Genomic DNA, 20,934 nt, shown 5'->3' on the forward strand with positions numbered 1-20,934 from the left:
GATGGTGGGTGCAGAGTTTTGAATCCGGTGTCAACACCACCGTTTGATGCACGAATGTCGCAGATGACATCACCTCGTTGACCAGAGAATCATGCGTAATCCAAGTCATGACCATTAGTGTCAAGAGCAGCAGTACCAAGGTTGATTTATGGAGGAACTGCGAGAAGACAAAACAGTGATGACTGAATGGCAACAGGGCCCTTCCATCATCATTGGACAACAGAATATCAAGGAGGTTGACCACTTCCCCTATCTGGGAAGCAACATCTCCAGAGAGACTAATTTAGAAATAATCAAAGTCCATACAGGAATCAGCAAAGTAGCATCAGTCTTCCTACATGGTTTGGGCATCTAACACCATCAACACAGCCGTGAAGCTGTGACTCTACGGGCAGAATTTTCCCAAAAAATAAGTGTCAGAAGTGCCCCCTGCTGCATAAAACTGCTTTAAATATGCTAATTGGCTTCGTGCCCTATTTGGGCGAGATTCGATTTGCACCAGTAGCCAGGGACCGGAACAATTGCAAACTGTTTGATGGCGGATGCAAAACCTGTTTTTAGGCCCACACATAATTTTCCAGGATTGGCATGATCTGCCTACATGTCTATTGTAGTACCAATCACAATCTGTGCCAGTGAGACAATACCAAAGGTGTGCGGTAAGATGGGCATCTTTCACCAGCATAACCGACGTAAGATCCTGGGAACCACATGGAGAGACAGCATCAAAAATGAAGAATAGAGACAGAGGCACTTGTGGGCCGTCGTGACTGGGGCTGGCAGGATATGTATTTGGCTTCCTGAAATGACAGTAGAATGGACACCACCAGATGGAAGGAGAAAATGGGGCCAGCCAAAGAAGACCTGGCAATGGACCACCAAGAGCAGGGCGTCTCCTGGACTGGAGCAAAAGAGATTGTGATGGACCAGGACCAGTAAATTTATGTAATCCAGTTATGAGGCATGGGTCATTTGTTCATTAGCATTAAGAACAGAATGACAATCTTTTTGAAATCCATCGTGCCTTAATATTCATATTAATCATTAACTCTCTCCATGGCTCTGCAATACTAATTTTTGTCCATGAATATTCCATATAAATTGTGGGATTATATAATTAAACTCATGTAGTAATTGATCTGAAAGAGGGCATCATATGGTTGACTCTGCCACACTATTAATGTAGGTTGCGTCACAATTTACCTCATGGGACAAAATATCTGCATCCAACCTTCCAACTACCACCACCATGCAAAAGGCAGATCTCTGGATATCTGGTGGTCAGAATGACTTTGGGTGGAGAAATGTTGAATTGAAGCCAAATTGCTGGATGACCCCATCACATAAACAAATATAAATAATTAAAGCTCTCATTGCGAATACAAATACTTCTTTAAAAATTGCATTTCTACTTCTGTTCAGTCCTTAGATTAATAGTCACAGCATCTGAAGAATTGCCGACATGAATTTTCAATATTTCTAGCAGAATACCAAAACTAAAATGTGAGATAAGAGACATTCTATATGTCAGTCGGCACAAGATTTGAGTGACAAAGTATGAGGATCTGAATTTTTTGTACATAGTTTCTGTACATGGCATTTTAATGTCTTTCATTGGCATCAGTCAAATAATCTTGATTAAGATCAAAGTGTTGGTGACACTTTGCAGGTTAGGCAGCATTTATGGAAAGAACAGACAAGATTTCCCTTCATCAGAACTGAAGCTTAAAAGTCGGCACATTAATATGGAAGTGGAATATATGAGAAAAAAACAGAAAATAAGCATCCATAGAAGGAAACTATTGCAGATTTTGAAAATGTGAAATAAAGGCAGAAAATGCTGGAATTACTCAGCAGGTTTGACATAACCCGTTGGAGAGTGAAACAATTCTGAAGAAAGGTAATCAACCTGAAACGTTAACTGTTTCTCCCTCCACAGATGCTGCCTAATCAGCTGAATGTTTCCAGTATTTTCTGTTCTTATTTTGGAAAGAAGACATCAGTCCAAAGATGTGCAGGTTAGGTGGACTGGCCATCCTAAATTGCCCCTTAGTGTTCAAAAATGTGTAGGTTAGGGGGATAAACGGGGTAAACACACAGGGTTACGGGGATAGGGTGGGGCAGTGGGCCCTGGGTAAGATGCTCTGTTGGAGAGTCGGTGCAGACTCGATGGGCCAAATGGCCTTCCTCTGCACTGTAGGGATTCTAGCTTCTACAATTCCACAAGTGGAAGAATGTCACACATCATCTCAGTATGTAATCGGCAAAGCATTAAATCACAGAAGAAATAAGGTGTGCAATTTTCTAAGGAAATGGGCCACTTGGGAAACGGATAAAAACATACATTGGAAAAGCTCGGGGTTATTTAGTTTGGACATGAAGATACATCAAAAGAGAGCGTGTAGGGTGTTTTGTTGAAATAATTGTCCATTGGCCTACAGAAGTCATCTAGTTCATCAATTATTCTGGTAAATATATTTTATATTGCAGATTTTGGACTGTGATAAATATTTAGAATAATTGAGAAATTATAGTTCCTTGTCCAACCTAAATAGGGCCGTAACTATGCAGTCTATGGTTAAAGGGGGGCAGCACAACGGTTAGCACAGCTGCCTCACAGTGCCAGGGACCCAGGTTCGATTCCCGGCTTGGGTCACTGCCAGTTTGTAGTTTGCACAGTCTCCCCGTGTCTGTGTGGGTTTCCTCTGGGTGCTCTGGTTTCCTCCCACAGTCCGAAAGACATGTTGGTTAGGTGCATTGGCCATGCTAAATTCTCCCTCAGTGTACCCGAACAGGTGCCGGAGTGTGGCAACTAGGGGATTATCATGGTAACTTCATTGCAGTGTTAATGTTAGCCTAATTGTGATCAATAAATAAACTTTGAACTTTTCCTTTAAGGGCAGAAACAACATTATCAAACAGCTCCTTTTATTCCCAAACTTTACAAATGATTATTCAATCATATTTTTTTCCATGTGGAATTTTTTAACATTGATCAATTGTTCACTGGCTTCTCTACCAAAGAATAAAACAGAAGTCTGAAGTCATATCCACAACTACCCCTCATACTGTTATTTAGATGAATGTTTTCCATTCTTAATAGGAAGCTCTATGTGGACATAAATGTCTATTTTGCGATGATAACCTCTTTGGCCTAATTGAATGACATTTAGTGCCCAATAATAATATCAAATATGGTCTCATTTTTAGGATTGACACTGTTAATGTTACAATCCTGTCATAATGAAATGCATGCTCTAGTTGTGAGGGCAGCTGTTACTAATTGGAGAAAGGTTAGGGCATTATTCTTAAGTATAAAGAAAAACTGGATTCCACCTGTGTGGGGAAAGGAAAAGGAAATCTGGGCCTGTATTCCCTGGGTTGTGTGAATAAAACTACGTTAAAGAAAGACTGGCTTCAGATTCCTCCTTTTACTCAGTGAATAAGCAGCTAATTATATCAAGCACCTAGTTCGAGAGTAATCCTCCTTTTGCCATTGCATCATAAAATGTTATGATTTAATTTTGCCAGTGGCTGATTTAAGTAAATTTAATTGAAGACATACCAGCCAGAAGGTTTCAGATTTCATCTTTGGTTAGGGGCTAACCTTGCCGGTCTAAGCTGGTACATGGGCGGCACGGTAGCACAGTGGTTAGCACTGCTGCTCCACAGCTCCAGGGACCTGGGTTCGCTTCCCGGCTTGGGTCACTGTCTGTGTGGAGTTTGCACATTCTCCTCGTGTTTGCGTGGGTTTCCTCCGGGTGCTCCGGTTTCCTCCCACAGTCCAAAGATGTGCGGGTTAGCTTGATTGGCCATGCTAAAATTGCCCCTTAGTGTCCTGAGATGCATAGGTTCGAGGGATTAGTGGGTAAAATATGTAGGGATATGGGGGTGGGGCCTGGGTGGGATTGTGGTCGGTGCAGACTCGATGGGCCGAATGGCCTCTTTCTGTACTGTAGGGTTTCTATGATGATTCTATGATGTTGAACTGCAGAGTGGCAAAACTTTCTGTCCAGTGACTTGTGTTGGAAAGTGTGGATGTTGAAGGTTAGGATCTTGCTCAACCCAGACACCCTTCACAGTCAAACATCCTGCCAACTCTAACTGTCTAAGCTCATGGATGAAGAGTAGTTACTTTGGTAAGGTACCAGAGTGTGGCAGTATTCAATGAACCTTAACCTAGCCTGAGTTGGTGCCTACAGGACAGGATGAAAAAAAAATTGAAGAGTGCAAAATGTTCTTGCATGTGCATCAGTGAAGGAAAACAGGTGGTGGTCTGTATGCTGTCTGCTCACCAATTGGCACTTACATAAAAACAGGCTTCAAATAAAGAGAAATCTTGGCATTTCTAAAATTTGGATCTTATGAAACATATCAAAAAATAATAAAATACACCCAATGTAAAATCACAATAAAATACAGCAGCGGGACTGTGGGCCATTCCTGTATTTACTATATTTTTCTTGGGAATCAACAGAAATTGTTGGTGGGATGATGTGTTCTTTTTTAATTTGATTGAAAGTGGTAGGTATGGCAGGTGGGTATTTCAATATTACCTTTAATGAATAGTCCTTCGGAGCATATTGTTTCCCAAGGCAGGGAACCTTGTACATATTATGGATTGTTTGTGTATGTAACACTTTTATACTGCATTATACTGCTTCACTTAGTCTAAAACAAAGGGCGGCACAGAAGTTAGCACTGCTGCCTCATAGAGCTAGGGACCCAGGTTTGATTCCCGACTTGGGTCACTGTCTGTGCGGGGAGTCTGCACCTTCTTCCCGTGTCTGCGTGGGTTTCCTCTGGGTTCTCCGGTTTCCTTCCACAGTCCAAATGAGGTGCTGGTTAGGTGCATTGGCCATGCTAAATTCTCCCTCAGTGTACCCAAACAGGCGCTGGACTGTGGCAACTAGGGGATTTTTACAGTAACTTCATTGCAGTGTTAATGTAAGCCTACTTGTGACAATAAATAAACCTTAAAAATATTCAATAATAAATTTCAGCACACTATGTACACTACAAATATTGTGCCAGTTTAAAAATAAGTTACCTTTTTTCAGTAAAGTCCCATTTCTACTTTACATTCATTTCCAAATTTACTGAGTATTTTGCGTAATTATACAGCAGCCATTTTAACACACCAACGTCAAAAAATAGTTAATGAATATCTCCCTGTTTTTCACCTGCCTGAAAATGATTTGTTCTTCTTCACTTCAGCTTTCAGATTCACTCCCAGAATGAATTTGTTTTCTGATTTTTTTTTAGTCACTGTGGCAATGGGTGTTGGTGCTGAGGAATAGATAGGAACCCAAAAGTATAGCGTGGTTGAATACCCATCATAATAACATCAATAAATTCATCTTAGTCACGCAGACCAGAAAGTCTTGGGTTTGACCCTGATATCCAGCTACTCTGCCGAGGCTGGCATCAACCCAAAACTCCAAAGAGCATCCTTTGTCATTGTGACATTTACTTTTCCCTAACAGGCCATCATGTCATCTCCAACTCAGGCTGGCAATTTGATACCAGTTAGTTCTAAATTAAGATTAACTGCTTTCCAGGAAAGGAACTGAGATTGCCCAAACTCAGTTTATTGAATCTAATTGGGCTGGGTTGAAATTGAATACCCAATACATGGTGGAGCAGAAAGTGCTGGAAAATCTCAGCAGGTCTGACAGCATCTGTGGAGAGAGAATAGAACCAACATTTCGAGTCTAGATGATCCTTCGTCAGAGCTGACGAGTTCTGACGAAGGGTCATCTAGACTCGAAACATTGGCTCTATTCTCTCCCCACAGATGCTGTCAGACCTGCTGAGATTTTCCAGCACTTTCTGTTTTTGTTTCAAATTCCAGTATCCATAGCATTTTGCCTTTAGCATGGTGGAGCAGACTTGATATGCTAAATGGCCTACTTCTGCTCCTATGTCTTATGGTCACATCACAGTGGGCAGCACTCTCCCATCTGGGGTGGGAAACATGGTTCAGGACTGTTTCAAGATGATAAACCCGTCCCGATGAGGAAGCAGTTGCTCATTGGGATTTTCATCTGGCACTGGGACCTGCAGAGACAAGTTCACCGTCCAATTAAGGACAGTGAGCAGGCTCTTGAAACTGGTGGGTCAATCAGACACCTTCCAGCAGGAAAAGAGCAGCAGTGTAAGGTAAGTAAGAGAGCAAGCACTTCAAGATGCAGGCACTCTCTAACTTCTTCAAATCTAAATTAAAAATTGGCTTTGCAACCGGGCCAGTGCTGGTGCATGGGATGGAGTGGTGGAGGCTTACAAGTTATTAGTCTGTGGCTGTTCCTGCAGTCAGGAAGGCAAGGAGGGCCTATGGGTCTACTTGGAGCACTGGGTCCCCACCACCTAAGGAAACCTGGAGACCCACTGGAAAATTCCAGTCAGCCTCCCTTCGTTAGCATTGCAGCTCAGGCTGGCTACTCCTGTGGGCAGGCAAATCTGTCACCCTGCCCCCTCTCCATGCTACCCCCAAAATAGCCCAGAGACAGGATGGAGCCAAAGGGACTTGTAGTTCCTGCCCACCTCCAATCTAGGACTTCCAGCCCCATATCTGATCCAGCATTACCTGATAAGATGGTGGGCAAGTTCCATGCTCTCAAAACTCTGCAACACTTTGTATAACTTGCCACCAGGAGATACATAATGCCATCCTGGGGTTGCTCAGCCTAATTTCCATTTTTCCACCGATGAAATAAACCTCACCTTTGGGACATTGTAGGCATCCAACATTGGTTTTAGCAATCTGTGTGGCTGATTGACCTCCAACTGTAAGTGCGTCATTAAACCCGATGAATATTTTTAAGCACGGGAAATGCTTTTATCACTGCTTTAATTTGTCATGGCTTCGTTTTTACAAAAAGAAAACAGCTTGAAAAATGTGTAAAATGCACAATTTAATTGATAATACATCTAATGCAAAGGCTCACATCCAACTAACGTATGATTGTTAAAAGGGCTTAATTTATAGTTATGTTTTACAAAGAAACTTCATGTTAGAGATATTCATTTAAACCTTCACTTATTTATACCTATTCTAATTTATGCCTTCCTTCCCCATACGCCCTTTCCTATCCACAGGCTGAGAAGAGGGCACAACTTGTAGCTGTGATGAGTGCACAGGAAGATACCCCCGTTCAGAAAGAGAAGGAAACAAGCACAATCATTTCCCAGCAGTCTACTGATCCAGCACCTCCCAGCATTGCACCAACTCCAGAACCTACAGTCATTTCAAATGATACAGCTGAGAAGACCGCATCCAAGGTGACAGATGAGGAGGCAGAATATGAAGTAAGTTCACTGTTTTATCTTCTGGTATACATTGGTCAGGTAGTTTGGCAGTTCTGCGTACGACACCATGCTCATTATTAATATTCAGAAAAATATACAGAAATTTGGGCGGCACAGTGACACAGAGGTTCGCACTGCTGCCTCATAGCGCCAGGGACCCAGGTTCAATTCTAGCCTTGGATTACTGTCAGTGTGAAGTTTGCATGTTATCACCATGTCTGCATGGGTTTCCTCCGGGTGCTCCAGTTTCATCCCACAGTCCAAAGGTTAGGTTGATTGGTCATGCTAAATTGACCCTTAGGTAAGCAGGGTTATGGGGTAAGCTGGGGTAATAGTCGCTGCAGACTAGATGGGCCAAATGGCCTCCTTATGCACTACAGGGATTCTATGATAAATAGCATCATAGTGAGGTGCCTGTGCCGATTGGTTAAGAGATCATTATACGACATTCATTCTTTACAACAATGGGCCATGATCCCCAGTGGGGATCATAGAGAGACCTTTTCGGATCACAAGCTCCCCTTCCTCCAAGGCAACAGTAGTCACTGACGTGGAGATCAGACTCTGGCAGGGCAGCCCCAGACTCACTGACCGCTTGCCGCCAAACAGCAAAGGCTAGATGGTGTGCCCAAAACTGTCTTTAACCTTAAAAAACACTTTCAATAGTGAGTGTAGTGCAGACACGGGATCTTTGTGCACTGACTTGGTGAAGGCAGGGGCAATGAATGGTCACTTACTGACTGAGTGTGTGCAGGAAACACCAGGGAGCTGGCTGAAAACGTTGTGGGAAGCAGTTGCTGAGGGGATTTGGGCTACAGTCGACCGCTGGGAAGGAGTACTAACTGTTATAATTCAGGTCAGAAACCCCAAGGTGTTTTATGAAGTCTGCCTGGATCATAAGTTTTGCAATTTGAATTTGGCTCGGGTAAGCGTGAGATGTTTCATTTCAGGTATGATTCAACTGACCCACTAGGGAGCTTTTAGCAAACAAAGTTTATTTAAGAATACAGTTAACATGTAGAGAAAGAAAATTAGCAATAACTTTTACCAGTTAGAAATTAGAAAAAAAACAACCATGATATTGTGTGAACCTTAATAGCTAAATAGCTTAATAGCCAACCGAACAAATCCCATAAACAAACTCTACCACAGGTTTAACACAGAAAACAAGGATACTCACGTGATGCTGGAACATAGTCCTTTGGTTGGAGAATTGAAACTCTGACTTCCCAGCCTTGTAACTTCCAGCAGCCCTCTTGATACACATACAGACGAGCTTGAAGTCAGAATAGCTTCCCAAAACACCAGGGAGAGAAAGAGAGACTCTAGTTACTAGCTAGCAAACCACCAACAGCAGAATTCTCACTCCAGGAAGGCAAGAAGACCTGCTTCCAGCTATCCAGCAGAATTTACAATACCAGGGAGAGAGAAACACTGCTTTTCAGTCTAATGTCCAAACACCTTCGAACTAAAACAGCAGCCAGCAGCCCAAAACTGAAAATGAAAGAACACCTGTCACCTGACCTGTCAATCATTCTTCCCCCTAACAATTCAGGGTCATAAAAAATCCCAGAAAGTACCTGAGACCCAGAGTAAAAATTAACAAAACCCCATTTAAACCATTGAAGCAGCAATTAAAGGACCTCTAAGCAGACAGCTTGGCAACAATGAAAACAAAACCTGCTTATAAACTGCAGAGAACATGATTTAAAAAAAACACTTCTTAAAGGTACACTGGCATCACATAACCATGGTTATCGAGGGAGCAGCCGTCGCGAGGGGGGGGGTGGGGTGCGGTATCCGTGGGGACTTGGGCTGCTAACAGTGATGGTGGAAGAATGTGCTATCAGTAAAAGGGAGCGGAGGAGCCAGCGTGGGAAAGAAGGCTTCGGGCTTAGACTCCTGTGGTGGGAAATTTCCCACCGCAGCAAAACAAAATGGTAGCCCAATTCGGAGCTATAGACCCTTCGAAGAAGAGGCAGAGAGCTGGATACTTTATACAGCGTGCTTCAGTGTTTATCTGCAGGCCAACAAGGTTGGCAATGACCTGGTTGTATTGGCATTCCTAAGTATCATGGGGAGCAAGGCCTTCGCTTTTTTAAGAAGTTTGGTACAACCTGAAAAACTGGCTGAGAAGACTTACCAAAGTTTTGCGATGTGTTAGAAGCTCACTTCATTCCAGAGCCATTGATGATTGCAGAGCGGTTCAGATTTTATAAGCACTGGACACGAAAGGCCCAATGTCACAAGTACAAGCGAATTGGTCACATTGCCCAAAATTGCTGGGTGCAACGAAGCCAAGAGTGAGGGAAACAAGAGGAAGCATTTAGAAGGGCAAAACAAAAGGTCCATATTGCCAGCCATGGAGAGGATAGAGAATCAGCTGGGTCTGCAGGGGAAGCAGACAGTTCAGAGAAACAGGAGTTCAGGTTGAACATTCTGTCGGTACGGGGTGAAGCCAATCGTTCCTGGGTTCTCCCTGAACTGGAAGGGAAAACCGTGAAAATGGAAGTTGATGTGGAGGCAGCGGTGTTCTTGATACTTGAATCAGTAAAAAGGGATAAGTTAAAAGCCCTGCCATTAAAACCTGCCAAGATCACATTGCGAATATATACAGAGCAAGTGTTAGCCCTCGAGGGTTGTGTACTGGTGAAGGTACAGTTGACGGACCAATTTATAGAATAACAACTATATGTGGTAAAAGGTGTTTTGCAAGGGACCCTTGGAGAGATGAAGAGTGTCGAGATTTAGTTAAGGCTGAAGCCAGATGCTTGTCCTAAAAGTCTAATGGCGTACTGTCCCGGACGTGCCTTTAAACTTCTTGGTTAAGTTATGGCTGAGGTAACAAGCTTGTCCGAAAAGTCAAAAGGCATTTCCAGGACAGTATGCCATTAGACCTAAAAAGGAGGTTAATTTGGAATGGTTGGTGGGTCTGGATGCTATGGAACAAATGACCACCAGTGAATGGGCCACCCCAATTGTCGCAGTCTTGAAATCAGACGGCTTGGTGAGAATTAGTGGAGATTTTAAGGTGACAGTAAACCCAATCCTGTGTGCGGACCACACCCTCTAATTAAGAGGCGTACTCCAGGATGCCTTACGGGATTGGTTGGTTTGTGGCCTCCTGCATGAAACCATCTAGTGGAGGCCATTAGCTGAACGGAATTTAGAATTCAAGTCTGCTTTGAAGATCGCAACTTCTATGGAATTGGCTGCCAGAGAAGCAGCGCAGTTGGGTGTCAGTGCCCAGGTGCACAAGGTAGCCCCGCAGAGTTCGGCAATGCCAGCAGAATGCCGCCGATGTGGCATTGCTCTTACATTATTTTTTGAATAATAATGTCATGTTTGCAATTCTCCAGGCCCCTGGAACCAACCTCCATATCTAAGGTGGATGGGGAGATAGAGCTTATCAGCTATAAGTACAGTTGGACTTCCTGATACCTTTGCTTTATCAATTTTTTATGCATCCAATACCTTAACTATCTTGTATCTCCTTATGCCTAAACTCTTTCTTGATAAAAAAGAGATGCACTGTGCTACCGTGGGTGGCACGGTAGCACAGTGGTTGGGCGGCACGGTAGCACAGTGGTTAGCGCTGCTGCTTCACAGCTCCAGGGACCTGGGTTCAAATACCGGCTCGGGTCACTGTCTGTGTGGAGTTTGCACATTCTCCCTATGTCTGCGTGGGTTTCCTCCGGGTGCTCCGGTTTCCTCCCACAGTCCAAAGATGTGCAGGCTAGGTTGATTGGCCATTCTAAATTGCCCTTAGTGTCCCAGGATGCATAGGTTAGAGGGATTAGTGGGTAAATATGTGGGGATTTGGGAAAGGGCCTGGGTGGGATTGTGGTTGGTGCAGACTCGATGGGCCGAATGGCCTCTTTCTGCACTGTAGGATTCTATGATTCTATGATTTCTGTAAAGCGCTCATTTAGCAACCATCCCCTCTGCTTCTACATTCCACGTAGGTCTCCTTTTTGACCCCTAATTATCCCCACTACCCTTTACTATTTACATATCTAAGGAAGACTTTTGGATTCCCTTTTATGTTAGCTGCCACTCTCTTTTATTTCCTTTTTTCACTTTCCCTCTGAACTTTCTATATTCAGCCTGGTCCTCACTTCTATTAAGAACCTAATAGCCGTCAAATGCCTTCTTTTCCTGCATTATCTCATTCTTGATCTCTTTTGTCATCCAGGGAGCTCTGGCTTTAGTGGTCCTACCTTACTCTCTTGTGGGGATGTGCCTCGAAAGTATTGAACCATCTCCTCTTTAAAGCAGCCCATTGGACAGTTACAGTTCTGCTTGCCAGTCTGTTATTCCAATTTACCTGGGACAGGGATACTGAAATTGACTCTCTTTAAATTCAATATTTTTATTCCTCCTTTTCCATAATGAATCTAAACCTTATGATACTATGATCACCCTTCCCTAAGTGTTCCCTCATTGACACATGATCCTGCTAGCCCACCTCGTTGCTCAAAACCAGATACCCCCTCATTGGACCAGAAATAATTCTGCTCAAGAAAATTCTGTCCCAACACATTTCAGAAGCTGTTTCCCATTTCCTCCTGTTACACTATTACTATCCCAGTCCATAGTGGGATCATTGAAGTGATTTGCCACCAGAATCCACAATGGATTTCCTTTCACTTCATTTCTGCTGGATAGTCTGCTACAGTTTTAGCAAAGCCTGGCAAATATGTAAAATTAATCGTAAAGCTTTATAGAGGTGTAGGGATCATTTCCACCTCCCTCCCCCTGGGCTTTGGCACTACTCAGGCACAGTTTGTTCCACTTGACACAACCTGAGCAACTCCTGTATGTGAAGGTCTCCCTGGTGAATGTCTGTTGTGGAAGCAGGCTGTTCACAACCTTGGTGTCATACTTAACGCTCCTGGCCACACATCAGCACCAACATTAAGAACACCACCTTGCACCCAGCTCCTGTTTCAACTCTTCTGTTACTGAAACCCTCATCATTGCCATTGTTATCTCTAAATTTGTTTATTCCGGCACACCCTTTCCGTGTCCTAACCAACTGCAGTCTTGTTCAGCCCCTGTGCCCACTGATCTAGATGGGCAACTGGTCAAGCAATACCTCTACTTTAAAATTCCCATTTTTTTTCAAATCTCTCCCTGGTTTTGCTTCTCCATAGCTCTGTAATCTCCTTTAGCCCTACACCCTCAGAGATATCTGTGTTCCTCCAATTCTTGCTTCTTGAACATTCCCAATTTTGATTGCTGCACCATTGGTGGCCATTTCTTCAGCAGCCTAAGCCCTCAGTTCTGGAAGTCTCTCCCTAAGTAAGTAAGTTAAGTAAGTTTCTTCATTAGTCACAAGTAGGCTTTCATTAATACTGCAATGAAGTTACTGTGAACTCCGACGCCTGTTCGGGTACACTGAGGAAGAATTTACCATGACCAATGCACCTAACCAGCACATATTTCGGACTGTGGGAGGAAACCGGAGCACCCATCCAGACACGGGGAGAATGTGCAGACTCCAAGCCAGGAATTGAACCTGGGTACCCGGCGCTGTGAGGCAGCAGTGCTACCCACTATGCCACCGTGCCACCCTCTACCTCACATCTCTACTTCACCACCTCTCCTTCAAGATGCTCCTTAAAATCTGCCTGTTTGATCAAGCTTTTGATCATATGCCCCAATATTTCCTTCTGTGGCCCTCTGTCGAATTGTGTTTGGATAATGCTCCTGTGGACCGCCTTATATTGAAGGTGCTATATTAGTCAAGTTGCTGTTGCTGTTGTGGGTTCAGTAGGGCAAATGCTCCCTCACTGCAGGCACATCACTTACTGCCAGGATGCATCTCTTCAGAACAAAGGAGGAAATTCAGCGATAGTTCCCAAATCTTGCCTCTTTTGTTATAGTGGCCAAATCTTGCTTCTTTTGACTAAATGGCAAGGAATTGGGATTAGAATGGATGATGCCATTTGAAAAGCTATTACTCACACAGGTACGATGAACAAATTGCCTTATTGCCAGTGCTATGATTTCTAAAATTCATCAATATTTAAAACAAATGCTTTGGAAAAAGGTTGCACCTGACCAAAACCAGAAGATTATGGAGGTCAGTGAATAAGGAATACAAATCTGTGTCTGTAGCACAGAATCTTTTCATTTGCCAGCCGTGGACCTCAGTCAGCCTCATATGTTTTCCGTTTATTAAAACTAATGAATGAGGACAAAAACTACCAGAATAATGAACTGTTGTGGTACAATTTTGCAGTGAAGTAATGGTTAGTAAAGATGTTTGATGCCAGGACTCAAAACCTCAGACTTCTCATATTTTTGCAATGAAATATCAAATTCCTTCATTAACATTTGTCATCTGAATCTCCAGGATGGGCGTGGATTTGGCATTGGTGAGCTAGTCTGGGGGAAATTAAGGGGATTCTCCTGGTGGCCTGGTCGTATCGTCTCCTGGTGGATGACTGGCCGAAGTCGGGCGGCTGAAGGAACGCGATGGGTGATGTGGTTTGGAGATGGAAAATTTTCTGTTGTAAGTCTAATATCTTGGTTTTCAGTACACTTGCATATACCTTTTTTCTGTATCAGGGAGAATAGAAATAGTTGATCTCATGAAGATGCCTTGTAATCTAGGTTCTTTACACAAAATCCTCTTTTATCGCTTCCATGTCTGCTTACTTTCAAATACTATGATTTTAAGTCATTACATGTTATTGCTTTTTTTTCTGTTCACCTGATAATGCCTTGTCGGATGGTAGCTAGTTCTCGAAGGGGTGATTGGCTTTCTGATGATCAGAGAAAGTCCAACATTATATCATATTACCTAGAAGCAACTGCCCTCATGGAATGAAATAGCATTGTAGCAAACCACACTGAGGTATCTGCAGGCCATGCTGTAAAATGACTAGATGGAAATGCAAGCCCATCCACCAACTCTCAGTTCTCAATCTCAGTGACGTTAATATGGGGGCATACTGGACTAAGACCAAGGGATTCCTGAGGGAGGAAAAATCAATGAGACAATAGTCACTTCACATGAACCTTTTGAAAATCAGTTCAGAGCAGAAAGGTCAGTGAAATCGCAACCAGTCACCCACTTGTCTATTTTGCCGCAGATAATAAATACATGGTGCAAGGAGACCAAAGAAAAACATGGGACTTCAGTCTTCTATAAGAAAAATCTTAAGGAACATGCAGGGGGACCCATGGTTACAATTCTAAAATCTTGGTAGCGGCAACAACTGGCTCTTGGTTAGTGACAGGAAAACCTGGTATAAATGAAATATCGACTGCATTTTGATTTCAAGACACTGAAGGGCGGGCTGGACAAACAAGATACAATAGAAACTGGAGAAATAGAGAGAGAAACAGGAAAATCATGCTAAGGGAGATATGAGGGTAATTCTTGGTGTAAAGCCCACAGGACCAGGCTGAGGAGAAGGCAGTTGGTTTGTTCACTACATTTATTTATTTATTTTAAGTTAAATTTGTGTAAAAAAATCGGAGGTTTTTTTTAAAACAGGAAGTGGGCCCAGCAGGAGTCTGGGAAGGTTTTTGGAGGGTTTAAAAGTAGGCCGCACTTTTGAGCGGGCAGCGTCGTTAGCGGGCAGCAGAGTGAGCAGGAGGCAGAGTGAAAGCTGTAGCTCACAGGGCTTAGGCAGAAAGGGCGAGCAGGGGTGATCATAGATCATAGAAACCCTACAGTGCAGAAGGAGGCCATTCGGCCCATCGAGTCTGCACCGACCACAATCCCACCCAGGCCCTACCCCCACATATTTACCCACTAATCCCTCTAACCTACACATTTTAGGATTCTAACGGGCAATTTTTAACCTGGCCAATCAACCGAACCCGCACATCTTTGGACTGTGGGAGGAAACCAGAGCACCCGGAGGAAACCCACGCAGACACGAGGAGAATGTGCAAACTCCACACAGACAGTGACCCGAGCCGGGAATCGAACCCGGGACCCTGGAGCTGTGAAGCAGCAGTGCTAACCACTGCGCTACCGTGCCGGTAGCTGTTTTGCTGTTTCTACCTGGTACTGGCAAGGTATCTAGAGGGGATGGGTGTGAAGGCAGTGCAATGTTCCTCTTGCACTATGTTTGAGGTGAGGGACGACGTCAGTGTCCCTGCTGATTATACCTGTGAGAAGTGCATCCATCTGCAGCTCCTCCAAAACCGTGTAAGGGAACTGGAGCTGGAGTTGGAGGAACTTAGGATCATTAGGGATGCAGAGATGGCCATAGACAGAAGCTTCAGGGATACAGTTACTCCGAGGAATGAAAATAGATGGGTGACGGTGAGAGGGGCTGGGAAGAAGCAGTCGGTGCAGGGATCCCCTGTGGTCGTTCCCCTTAGCAATAAGTATTCCGCTTTGGATACGGTTGAGGGGGACGACATACCAGTGGTGAGCCGCAGTGAGAGGATCTCCGGCACTGAGTCCGTCCCTGTGGCTCAGGAGGGTAAGGAGGAGAGCGGGAGGGCAATAGTTATTGGGGACTCATTAGTTAGAGGGATAGATAGGAGGTTCTGTGGCAGCAAAAGAGACTCGAGGATGGTTTGTTGCCTAGCGGATGGCAGGGTCCGTGACGTCTCGGATCGTGTTTTCCGGATTCTTAAGGGGGAGGGGAAACAGTCACAAGTCGTGGTACACATTGGTACCAACGACATAGGTAAGAGAAGGGACGGGGATTTAAAACAGGAATTTCGGGAGCTGGGCTGGAAGCTGAGAGCAAAGACAAAACATGTGGTCATCTCTGGTACGCTACCGGTGCCACGTGATAGCGAGTTGAGGAACAGGGAGAGAGTGCACTTAAACATGTGGTTGCAGGGATGGTGCAGGAGGGAGGGTTTCAGATACGTGGATAATTGGAACACGTTCTGGGGAAGGTGGGACCTCTACAAACAGGACGGGGTGCACCTGAACCAGAGGGGCACCAATATCCTGGGAGGGAAATTTGCTACGGCTCTTCAGGGGGATTTAAACTAATTTGTCAGGGGAGTGGGAAAAGGAGTTGTAGTCCGGAAGTCAGTGTTGAGGGTGGTGAGATATTGGGGAAGGTATCAAGGTCAAGGGTGGGTACCGGTAGACAGGAAGATGGGTTGAAGTGTGTCTACTTCAATGCAAGGAGCATCCGGAACAAGGTGGATGAACTTGGGGCGTGGATTGCTACTTGGGACTACGATGTTGTGGCCATTACGGAGACGTGGGTAGAACAAGGACAGGAATGGTTGTTGGATGTTCCGGGGTATAGATGTTTCAGTAAGTGTAGGGAAGCTGGTAAAAGAGGTGGAGGAGTAGCATTGTTAATCAAGGATAGTTTAACGGCTGCGGAAAAGCACTTTGAGGGGGATATGCACACTGAGGTAATATGGGCTGCAGTTAGAAACAGGAAAGGAGCGGTCACGTTGCTAGGAGTTTACTATAGGCCCCCAAATAGTAATAGAGATGTGGAGGAAGAAATTGCAAAGCAGATTATGGATACGTGTGGGGGTCACAGGGTAGTTGTCATGGGGGACTTTAACTTTCCAAATATTGATTGGAACCTTTGTAGGTCGAATAGTTTGGATGGGGCACTTTTTGTGCAGTGTGTGCAGGAGGGTTTCCTGACACAATATGTGGATAGGCCGACAAGGGGTGAGGCCACATTGGATTTGGTACTGGGAAATGAACCGGGCCAAGTGTTAGATTTGGTTGTGGGAGAGAACTTTGGAGATAGTGACCACAATTCGGTGTCTTTTGTTATTGCAATGGAGAGGGATAGGGCCGGACGGCAGGGCAAGGCTTACAATTGGGGGAGAGGTAATTATGATGCGATTAGGCAAGAATTAGGGGGCATAAGATGGGAACAGAAACTGTCAGGGAAAGGCACTGATGAAAAGTGAAACTTTTTCAAGGAACAAATACTGGGTGTCCTTGATAGGTATGTCCCTGTCAGGCAGGGAGGAAATGGCCGAGTGAGGGAACCGTGGTTCACAAAAGAGGTGGAATGTCTTGTGAAAAGGAAGAGGGAAGCTTATGTAGGGATGAGGAAACAAGGTTCAGATGGCTCGATTGAGGGTTACAAGTTAGCAAGGAATGAGCTGAAAAAGGGGCTTAGGAGAGCTAGGAGGGGACATGAGAAGTCCTTGGCGGGTCGGATCAAGGAAAACCCCAAGGCTTTTTACTCTTATGTGAGGAATAAAAGAATGACCAGGGTGAGGTTAGGGCCGGTCAAGGACAGTGGTGGGAACTTGTGTATGGAATCAGTAGAGATAGGCGAGGTGATGAATGAATACTTTTCTTCAGTGTTCACCAAGGAGAGGGGCCATGTTTTTCAGGAAGAGAAGGTGTTACAGGCTAATAGGCTGGAGGAAATAGATGTTCGGAGGGAGGATGTATTGGCAGTTTTGAATAAACTGAAGGTCGATAAGTCCCCTGGGCCTGATGAAATGTATCCTAGGATTCTTTGGGAGGCGAGGGATGAGATTGCAGAGCCTTTGGCTTTGATCTTTGGGTCCTCGCTGTCCACGGGGATGGTGCCAGAGGACTGGAGAGTGGCAAATGTTGTTCCTCTGTTTAAGAAAGGGAATAGAAATGACCCTGGTAATTATAGACCGGTTAGTCTGACTTCGGTGGTTGGTAAATTGATGGAAAAGGTCCTTAGGGATGGGATTTACGACCATTTAGAAAGATGCGGATTAATCCGGGATAGTCAGCACGGATTTGTGAAGGGCAAATCGTGCCTCACAAATTTGATAGAATTTTTTGAGGAGGTAACTAGGTGTGTTGATGAAGGTAGGGCGGTTGATGTCATATACATGGATTTTAGTAAGGCGTTTGATAAGGTCCCCCATGGTCGGCTTATGATGAAAGTAAGGAGGTGTGGGATAGAGGGAAAGTTGGCCGATTGGATAGGTAACTGGCTGTCTGATCGAAGACAGAGGGTGGTGGTGGATGGAAAATTTTCGGACTGGAGGCAGGTTGCTAGCGGAGTGCCGCAGGGATCGGTGCTTGGTCCTCTGCTCTTTGTGATTTTTATTAATGACTTAGAGGAGGGGGCTGAAGGGTGGATCAGTAAATTTGCTGATGACACCAAGATTGGTGGAGTAGTGGATGAGGTGGAGGGCTGTTGTAGGCTGCAAAGAGACATAGATAGGATGCAAAGCTGGGCTGAAAAATGGCAAATGGAGTTTAACCCTGATAAATGTGAGGTGATTCATTTTGGTAGGACTAATTTAAATGTGGATTACAGGGTCAAAGGTAGGGTTCTGAAGACTGTGGAGGAACAGAGAGATCTTGGGGTCCATATCCACAGATCTCTAAAGGTTGCCACTCAAGTGGATAGAGCTGTGAAGAAGGCATATAGTGTGTTAGCTTTTATTAACAGGGGGTTGGAGTTTAAGAGCCGTGGGGTTATGCTGCAACTGTACAGGACCTTGGTGAGACCGCATTTGGAATATTGCGTGCAGTTCTGGTCACCTCACTATAAGAAGGATGTGGAAGCGCTGGAAAGAGTGCAGAGGAGATTTACCAGGATGCTGCCTGGTTTGGAGTGTCGGTCTTATGAGGAAAGGTTGAGGGAGCTAGGGCTGTTCTCTCTGGAGCGGAGGAGATTGAGGGGAGACTTAATAGAGGTTTATAAAATGATGAAGGGGATAGATCGAGTGAACGTTCAAAGACTATTTCCTCGGGTGGATGGAGCTATTACAAGGGGGCATAACTATAGGGTTCATGGTGGGAGATATAGGAAGGATATCAGAGGTAGGTTCTTCATGCAGAGAGTGGTTGGGGTGTGGAATGGACTGCCTGCAGTGATAGTGGAGTCAGACACTTTAGGAACATTTAAGCGGTTATTGGATAGGCACATGGAGCACACCAGGATGGTAGGGAGTGGGATAGCTTGATCTTGGTTTCAGATGAAGGTCGGCACAACATCGTGGGCCGAAGGGCCTGTTCTGTGCTGTAATGTTCTATGTTCTAATAGAGGGAGGGGGAAACAGTAAATAAATAAAGGGAATCTGAAATTTAGGGAAGGGGTCAGAATAAAATCAAAAGATCACAGCAGATGGGAACAAGACTAATAAAGCTACAGAAAAGAAACAAAATATTAAGAGAAGATACACCTGTAATTTTTTGGAAGAATGTGTTTGTGCTGCAATCCAATAAGAGAGCACAATGGTGTACATTTAGCTGCAGGAGAATCTGAGACATGTTATTCTGTCTTCACACTATTGTACATGAGTTTCAACACACCAATACAAAAATATCCAGTCCATCCAAAATACATGGGGTACATAAGGGAAAGTAAACAGTTGCAAAATCTGAGCATGCTATGGCAACACTGCTTTAAATTTTCTCGTTCATAATATTTCAAAACTACATTATTCAGGTGCTCCGCTGCTTGAGGTGTGCAAGTGAAACACCACAGATCTTTCTGCTCTTGAGGTGTGGGAATAAGCCGCCTTACATGTTTTGCTTCTTGAGGGCTGTGGACAAAGTGCACCAAATGCCTCTTTTCCCGTGGTGTGTGAATGAGGCCTCCAGAGCGTCTTGCTAACCTTCCTCTATCAACACTAAAAGCTGAATGATTGGCCGTTGATCTATGTAGATTTTAATTAGCTGCTGCATTTGCTTACAGAACAACTTTCTGTGTATTAAAGAATAATTCCCTGTAGGTGAAATGCTTTGAGGTGTTTCTCAGAGACGTGATACAAGTCCTGGATAAATATGTCTTTTCTATTTCTTTCTTTCCTTTCTACTTACCCTCTTTGTCTCAGACACATTGGTCATCAGGTATGTGGATAAAAGTTCATAAGTACTTATGTCAATGATTGTGATTATCACTGAGTTTGGTCTTCTCTGGTTTGACAGGTCTGTGTAGAAAAACTGATGCCTTTGAGTTCTTTTTCTACTGCCTTTCACCAGCCAACCTATAGCAAACAACCTATGTATAGGAAAGCAATTTTTGAAGTTTTACAGGTATGAAATTCATTCATTAATCTGTTCTTTAAATGCTTGTTCGCTATTAACATATGTCAACAACTTACGTGAGTCGATTTTCATGGGGTTGGTCTCAAGAAAAATAATCTTTGTTCACTTTGATGTTTACTGGAAGTGTTCGCTAACATAGTTGTGTCATTTCAAGCACTGAAGCAGGAAGACCATTGCCTTCATGATTGGCCCATCCTGCTGTATTTTCTAGAATCAGCCTCATTACTCATTCAAAGCAAACTGGAGTAGGCCTTCAACATGGAGCTTATTAGAATGCAGAAAGCAGAAAATGTTACATACTTATAAGCCTTAAATAAGAACACTTGCAACAAGACAGATGGCACGGGACAAAAGGTTGCACTGGGCAAATCATAGATCAGGAGCGAACAGGAGCACTGACAGAGATAAAGAGGTTGGAATCTGATGGTTAGAAACCAACTCCTTTCCATTCAAAGCTGTCCAGCTATTTGATCCTCACAAGCCCTACATTCTAAAGAAGGATCCCATCAGCAATATTTGGCCATGTATTAAAGAATAATACTGCAACGTTTGGTTATGAATCTGGAAGAGTCTGCTGCCTACATCTGTGCCAGGCAGACAAGTGGCAGCTGACATTTAATACAGAGAGACATGAAGTGATTCATTTGGTAGGAAGTATGAGG

General features: G+C 44.1%; 1 protein-coding gene across 13 annotated transcripts in view; it reads left to right on the forward strand.

Moving 5' to 3' along the window:
- dnmt3aa (DNA (cytosine-5-)-methyltransferase 3 alpha a) overlaps nt 1-20,934 on the forward strand; it is a 516,733-nt gene that overhangs the window by 348,101 nt on the left and 147,698 nt on the right. For 12 of the 13 annotated variants that reach the window (XR_013497772.1, XR_013497773.1, XM_078213021.1 and 9 more), the window contains 3 exons: nt 7,099-7,308; nt 13,670-13,828; nt 20,153-20,260. Coding sequence is in view for 11 of the 13 variants with exons in the window: in XM_078213021.1 (XP_078069147.1) it covers nt 7,099-7,308; nt 13,670-13,828; nt 20,153-20,260 (477 nt within the window). In the remaining 2 variants the exon portion in view is untranslated. The remainder of the gene's footprint in view (nt 1-7,098; nt 7,309-13,669; nt 13,829-20,152; nt 20,261-20,934) is intronic. The other variant, XM_078213026.1, reaches the window with a different exon arrangement.

The sequence above is a fragment of the Mustelus asterias genome, chromosome 5 (assembly GCF_964213995.1).
Source record: "Mustelus asterias chromosome 5, sMusAst1.hap1.1, whole genome shotgun sequence".
NCBI lineage: Eukaryota > Metazoa > Chordata > Chondrichthyes > Carcharhiniformes > Triakidae > Mustelus > Mustelus asterias.